Below are 7500 nucleotides of genomic sequence, written 5' to 3'. Positions count from 1 at the left end.
ATACATGGAAATACACATTGAGAATACATAGAAATACACATTGAGAATACATGGAGATACACCTTGAGAATACATGGAAATACACATCGAGAATACATGGAAATACACATTGAGAATACATGGAGATACACATTGAGAATACATGGAGAAACACATTGAGAATACATGGAAATACACATTGAGAATACTTGGAAATACACAGTGAGAATACATGGAGATACACAGTGAGAATAATGAGCAGTAAACTAGCCTACATGCACTTTAGATGCATCATCAATGAAAACCATGATCCTGTAAACAGATAACAAGCCTTCGTCTCAGCGAATGGATTGAATTGAAACGATCACATGTATCTCTGTCCTGTGTACCAGAGTGAACACCTGTTTGAGTCCTGGCTGGCTGGCTGGCTGGCTGGCTGGCTGGCTGGCTGGCTGGCTGGCTGAATGGATTGAATTGAAACGATCACATGTATCTCTGTCCTGTGCAGTGTTCCTGTGTCCAGGTATCTTACGAGGCGTGTACCAGAGTGAACACCTGTTTGAGTCCGACCACCAATCAGGAGCCTGGTGTAAAGATCCATTCCAGGCCTCTGATAAGATTTACTACATGCCCTGGACTCCCTACCGCACGGACACTCTCACAGAGTACTCCTCCAAGGAGGACTTCATCGCAGGTCTGCATTTTACTAACATTTATTTCACATGTATTTTTATTATAATGTTGGATTTTATTGCTGTTTTTTCTTATTTTATTTTTACTTAACTTGCTAATGTAAAGTGACTTTAATTAAAGGTCTAACTAGCTCTCGGCAGGGTAGACTAGTGGTTAGAGTGTAGAGGCGGCAGGGTAGTCTAGTGGTTAGAGTGTAGAGGAGGTATGGTAGCCTAGTGGTTAGAGTGTAGAGGCGTCAGGGTAGACTAGTGGTTAGAGTGTAGAGGAGGTAGGGTAGCCTAGTGGTTAGAGTGTAGAGGAGGTAGGGTAGCCTAGTGGTTAGAGTGTAGAGGCGGCAGGGTAGCCTAGTGGTTAGAGTGTAGAGGCGGCAGGGTAGCCTAGTGGTTAGAGTGTAGAGGCGGCAGGGTAGCCTAGTGGTTAGAGTATAGAGGTGACAGGGTAGCCTAGTGGTTAGAGTGTAGAGGCGGCAGCATAGCCTAGTGGTTAGAGTGTAGAGGTGGCAGGGTAGCCTAGTGGTTAGAGTGTAGAGGTGGCAGCGTAGCCTAGTGGTTAGAGTGTAGAGGTGGCAGCGTAGCCTAGTGGTTAGAGTGTAGAGGTGGCAGGGTAGCCTAGTGGTTAGAGTGTAGAGGTGGCAGGGTAGCCTAGTGGTTAGAGTGTAGAGGTGGCAGCGTAGCCTAGTGGTTAGAGTGTAGAGGCGGCAGGGTAGCCTAGTGGTTAGAGCGTTGGACTAGTAACCGGAAGGTTGCAAGTTCAACCCCCCGAGCTGACAAGGTACAAATCTGTCGTTCTGCCCCTGAACAGGCAGTTAACCCACTGTTCCTAGGCCGTCATTGAAAATAAGAATTTGTTCTTAACTGACTTGCCTAGTCAAATAAAGGTAAAATAAAAAATTGTTACGTCAATATTAGATGTTTATCCATGTGTCTGAAACATCAAATTTCGAACTTGTTGCAAATGTCAAATTGTTTAAAGTTAAGTTATTAACTCCAAGTGGTTAAGGTTTGGGCTTAAAACAAAAATTCTCCTAAACAATTTTCTATTGCCACATTTTGAAAATGCATCCTTTTACACCAGAGGCAGATCGTTACAACGACCGAGCAAAACCAAAACTTAACTTGAAAGGTAACAGCGCTCACTGTTGCCCCTAGTGGCCGGTTTCCACATTGTCTCCTGACTTCCTCAGACATGGATGGACGTCGGACACTGCCTTGTATCACGGGGGGACCTGGCTGAGTTTCCCCAGACACAGATTAGACCTAAGAAGTTCTTTAAATGGAGAATCTTGTGGGTTTTTTTGAGTTCTGGACGAGGTTTAATCTGTGTCTGGGGAAACTTCCCCTCGGGTGTTTTGAACAAAAAACGCTTCTAATTAAAATGTATTTGAATTGTTTACAGGACGACCGACGACCACGTACAAGCTGCCTCACCGCGTCGACGGGACGGGCTTCGTGGTCTACGACGGAGCTTTGTTCTTCAACAAGGAGCGGACGCGCAACATCGTCAAGTTCGACCTCCGCACGCGGATCAAGAGCGGCGAGGCCATCATCGCCAACGCCAACTACCACGACACGTCGCCGTACCGCTGGGGCGGCAAGTCGGACATCGACCTCGCCGTCGACGAAATGGGCCTCTGGGTTTTGTACGCCACGGAGACGAACAACGGGCGCATCGTGGTCTCGCAGCTCAACCCTTACACGCTCCGCATCGAAGGGTCCTGGGACACCACCTACGACAAGCGGACCGCCTCCAACGCCTTCATGGTGTGCGGCGTGCTCTACGTGGTGAAAACCGTCTACGAGGACGACGACAACGAGGCCACGGGGAACAAGATAGATTATATGTACAGCACCGCCCAGAGTAAAGAAACCTTTGTGTCCATCCTGTTCCCTAACTCTTACCAGTACATAGCAGCAGTGGACTACAATCCCAGAGACAATCTGCTGTACGTCTGGAACAACTATCACGTAGTCAAATACTTACTGGACTTCGGGAACAACGACAACAGATTGGGTAGGTGGAATGTTCATCTACTTTTCTCTTCGTCTTTCTTTCTTAAAACTCTTGGTTTTTCTAGGTTTGACTGGCTAGGTGGAATATTAATCTCTCTAGAGACTTCTTTAGTTCTGTAGGTTTGTGTAATGGACAGTCTCTAGACTACTTTAGTTCTGTAGGTTTGTGTAATGGACAGTCTCGAGACTATAGTTCTACAGGTTTGTGTAATGGACAGTCTCTAGACTACTTTAGTTCTGTGGGTTTGTGTAATGGACAGTCTCGAGACTATAGTTCTACAGGTTTGTGTAATGGACAGTCTCTAGACTACTTTAGTTCTGTGGGTTTGTGTAATGGACAGTCTCGAGACTATAGTTCTACAGGTTTGTGTAATGGACAGTCTCTAGACTACTTTAGTTCTGTGGGTGTGTGTAATGGACAGTCTTGAGACTATAGTTCTGTGGGTGTGTGTAAAGGACAGTCTCTAGACTACTTTATTTCTGTGGGTTTGTGTAATGGACAGTCTCGAGACTATAGTTCTACAGGTTTGTGTAATGGACAGTCTCTAGACTTCTTTAGTTCTGTGGGTGTGTGTAATGGACAGTCTCTAGACTACTTTAGTTCTGTGGGTGTGTGTAATGGACAGTCTTGAGACTATAGTTCTGTGGGTGTGTGTAATGGACAGTCTTGAGACTATAGTTCTGTGGGTGTGTGTAATGGACAGTCTTGAGACTATAGTTCTGTGGGTGTGTGTAATGGACAGTCTTGAGACTATAGTTCTGTGGGTGTGTGTAATGGACAGTCTTGAGACTATAGTTCTGTGGGTGTGTGTAATGGACAGTCTTGAGACTATAGTTCTGTGGGTGTGTGTAATGGACAGTCTTGAGACTATAGTTCTGTGGGTGTGTGTAATGGACAGTCTTGAGACTTTAGTTCTGTAGGTGTGTGTAAAGGACAGTCTCTAGACTTCTTTAGTTCTGTGGGTGTGTGTAATGGACAGTCTCTAGACTTTAGCTCAGAGGGAGGGTTTTTTACCTCTCTCTCTCTCTCTCTCTCTCTCTCTCTCTCTCTCTCTCTCTCTCTCTCTCTCCTGTCTCTCTCTCTCTCTCTCTCTCTCTCTTGCTCTCTCTCCTGTCTCTCTCACTCTCCCTCCCCCTCCCTCCCTCACCCAACCTAGCCCAGTAGAGTACATTACTCTTAAATGGACTAGGGCCCTGGAGAGCCTTAGGGGGGGGGAGTTGAGTGATTCCTTCCCAGAGACAGGCACTCTCAGATTGGGGTATAAGAGCAGGCCTACCCCCTGCTCTGGATATCCCTGAAGGTCTACGCTACACTATCTAGCCGGTGTAATTGACTCTAACACCTACTCACGGTGTCGGCAACTCGGTTCAGCCTCTCTTTATTAAATGATGGTCGAATTAATGCATGCTTTTACACACATTTAGGAGACACTACAAGAAATTATTGGAGGAAGGGGAGAGAGGGAGGGGAGAGGGAGGGGTGGAGAGGAAGGGGAGTGAGGGATGGAGAGGAAGGGGAGAGATGGATAAGGTGGGATGGAGAGGGAGAGTTGGAGAGTGATGGTGAATGAGGGATGGAGAGGGAGGGATGGAGAGGGAGGGATGGAGAGGGAGGGTTGGAGAGTGATGGTGAAGGAGGGATGGAGAGGGAGGGTTGGAGAGGGAGGGATGGAGAGGGAGGGATGGAGAGGGAGGGATGGAGAGGGAGGGATGGAGAGGGAGGGTTGGAGAGTGATGGTGAAGGAGGGATGGAGAGGGAGGGTTGGAGAGGGAGGGATGGAGAGGGAGGGATGGAGAGGGAGAGATGGAGAGGGAGGGATGGAGAGGGAGGGTTGGAGAGTGATGGTGAAGTAGGGATGGAGAGGGAGGGTTGGAGAGGGAGGGATGGAGAGGGATGGAGAAAGGGAGTTAGGGGAGCAAGGTAAAGAGGGATGAGGGAAGGGAGGGAAGGTGGGTGGGAGGGAAAGAGGGATGAGGGAAGGGAGGGAAGGTGGGTGGGAGGGAAAGAGGGATGGAAACAGTGTTCTCGGAGATCTCTGTGTTTTATAATGGAGACTTGTGTGTCTACAGGAGCTTTAAGAGATGATCAATGGAGATTAAATGGAGCGAACAACCTACCAAACACACACACACACACACACACACACACACACACACACACACAGACACACACACACAGACACACAGACACACACTCACTGCTGAGAAGGGGACGATAACTACAACCAATGGCTGTTCTGCTCTGCTCTGCTCTGTTCTGTTCTGTTCTGTTCTACTCTGTTCTGTTCTGTTCTACTCTGTTCTGCTCTGTTCTGTTTTACTCTGTTCTGTTCTGTTCTGTTTTACTCTGCTCTGCTCTGTTCTGCTCTGTTCTGTTCTACTCTGTTCTGTTCTGTTCTACTCTGTTCTGCTCTGTTCTGTTTTACTCTGTTCTGTTCTGTTCTGTTCTGCTCTACTCTGTTCTGTTCTGTTCTACTCTGTTCTGTTCTACTCTGTTCTGCTCTGTTCTACTCTGTTCTGCTCTGTTCTACTCTGTTCTGCTCTGTTCTGCTCTGTTCTGTTCTGTTCTGCTCTGTTCTGTTCTGCTCTGCTCTGTTCTGTTCTGTTCTGTTCTACTCTGTTCTGTTCTACTCTGTTCTGCTCTGTTCTACTCTGTTCTGTTCTGCTCTGTTCTGTTCTGTTCTGTTCTGTTCTGCTCTGTTCTGTTCTGTTCTACTCTGTTCTGTTCTGTTCTGTTCTGCTCTGTTCTACTCTGTTCTACTCTGTTCTGTTCTGTTCTGTTCTGTTCTGCTCTGTTCTGTTCTGTTCTGTTCTACTCTGTTCTACTCTGTTCTGTTCTGCTCTGCTCTGTTCTGTTCTGTTCTGTTCTACTCTGTTCTGTTCTACTCTGTTCTGCTCTGTTCTACTCTGTTCTGTTCTGCTCTGTTCTGTTCTGTTCTGCTCTGTTCTGTTCTGGTCTGTTCTACTCTGTTCTACTCTGTTCTGTTCTGTTCTGCTCTGTTCTACTCTGTTCTACTCTGTTCTGTTCTGTTCTGTTCTGCTCTGTTCTGTTCTGTTCTACTCTGTTCTACTCTGTTCTGTTCTGTTCTGTTCTACTCTGTTCTGTTCTACTCTGTTCTGCTCTGTTCTACTCTGCTCTGTTCTGTTCTGTTCTACTCTGTTCTGTTCTACTCTGTTCTGCTCTGTTCTACTCTGTTCTGTTCTACTCTGTTCTCTTCTGTTCTACTCTGTTCTGTTCTACTCTGTTCTCTTCTGTTCTGCTCTGTTCTGTTCTCTTCTGTTCTGCTCTGTTCTGTTCTGCTCTGTTCTGTTCTACTCTGTTCTGTTCTACTCTGTTCTGCTCTGTTCTGTTCTACTCTGTTCTGTTCTGTTCTGTTCTACTCTGTTCTGCTCTGTTCTGCTGTTATGTTCTACTCTGTTCTGTTCTGTTCTACTCTGTTCTGCTCTGTTCTGTTCTACTCTGTTCTGCTCTGTTCTGTTTTACTCTGTTCTGCTCTGTTATGTTCTGCTCTGCTCGGTTCTGTTCTACTCTGTTCTGTTCTGATATACATTATATACTGTAGTTAGGTGAAAGCTACATCATGGAAAACTAATATTTGACCATGTGACCTGACCAGGTAAAGGTCTGGAGTAATAACTAGGGCCCAGAGTTGTTCCAGACCAGGTTTAAATCTGGAGTAATAACTAGGGCCCAGAGTTGTTCCAGACCAGGTTTAAATCTGGAGTAATAACTAGGGCCCAGAGTTGTTCCAGACCAGGTTTAAATCTGGAGTAATAACTAGGGCCCAGAGTTGTTCCAGACCAGGTTTAAATCTAGAGTAATAACTAGGGCCCAGAGTTGTTCCAGACCAGGTTTAAATCTGGAGTAATAACTAGGGCCCAGAGTTGTTCCAGACCAGGTATAGGTCTGGAGTAATAACTAGGGCCCAGAGTTGTTCCAGACCAGGTTTAAGTCTAGAGTAATAACTAGGGCCCAGAGTTGTTCCAGACCAGGTTTAAGTCTAGAGTAATAACTTGGGCCCAGAGTTGTTCCAAACCAGGTATAAGTCTAGAGTTTAACTAGGGCCCAGAGTTGTTCCTGGTCAGTGAAAATCTCCAGGCACAAGACATCAGAGTTGTGAAAAGCAGAACCAAACCCCCACTTCTATAGTGCCTATACTTAACAATGATGCCCTATTTAGTGAATAGGATATGATTTAAGACACACACACTCCTAGACGAACTACGGTTAACTGTGTATCGTCAGTCCAAACAGATCTCTGTGCCTTTGTAATGCTGAACTCATAGACGTCCTGCAGCACAAAGACAGTGGCGTCTATTGAAATGCAGATCTCCCATCTCCTCTGATGGCTGAGCCGTCTCTCTATTGAAATGCAGATCTCTGATGGCTGAGCCGTCTCTCTATTGAAATGCAGATCTCTGATGGCTGAGCCGTCTCTCTATTGAAATGCAGATCTCTGATGGCTGAGCCGTCTCTCTATTGAAATGCAGATCTCTGATGGCTGAGCCGTCTCTCTATTGAAATGCAGATCTCTGATGGCTGAGCCGTCTCTCTATTGAAATGCAGATCTCTGATGGCTGAGCCGTCTCTCTATTGAAATGCAGATCTCTGATGGCTGAGCCGTCTCTCTATTGAAATGCAGATCTCTGATGGCTGAGCCGTCTCTCTATTGAAATGCAGATCTCTGATGGCTGAGCCGTCTCTCTATTGAAATGCAGATCTCTGATGGCTGAGCCGTCTCTCTATTGAAATGAAGATCTCTGATGGCTGAGCCGTCTCTCTATTGAAATGCAGATCTCTGATGGCTGAGCCGTCTCT

The 7500-nt window shown here is 46.4% G+C and overlaps 1 protein-coding gene across 1 annotated transcript in view; it reads left to right on the top strand.

Annotated features, from left to right (window-relative positions):
- LOC139405153 (adhesion G protein-coupled receptor L3-like) overlaps positions 1–7500 on the top strand; it is a 146716-nt gene that overhangs the window by 3734 nt on the left and 135482 nt on the right. Inside the window, exons 2-3 of the mRNA XM_071147571.1 lie at positions 488–673; positions 2068–2682. Of these exons, the coding sequence (XP_071003672.1) occupies positions 488–673; positions 2068–2682 (801 nt within the window). The remainder of the gene's footprint in view (positions 1–487; positions 674–2067; positions 2683–7500) is intronic.

Source organism: Oncorhynchus clarkii, unplaced genomic scaffold (genome assembly GCF_045791955.1).
Source record: "Oncorhynchus clarkii lewisi isolate Uvic-CL-2024 unplaced genomic scaffold, UVic_Ocla_1.0 unplaced_contig_2530_pilon_pilon, whole genome shotgun sequence".
NCBI classification, from domain to species: Eukaryota; Metazoa; Chordata; class Actinopteri; order Salmoniformes; family Salmonidae; genus Oncorhynchus; species Oncorhynchus clarkii.
The sequence above is the reverse complement of the archived record's forward strand: the minus strand, read 5'-3'. Positions and strand labels throughout refer to the sequence as shown.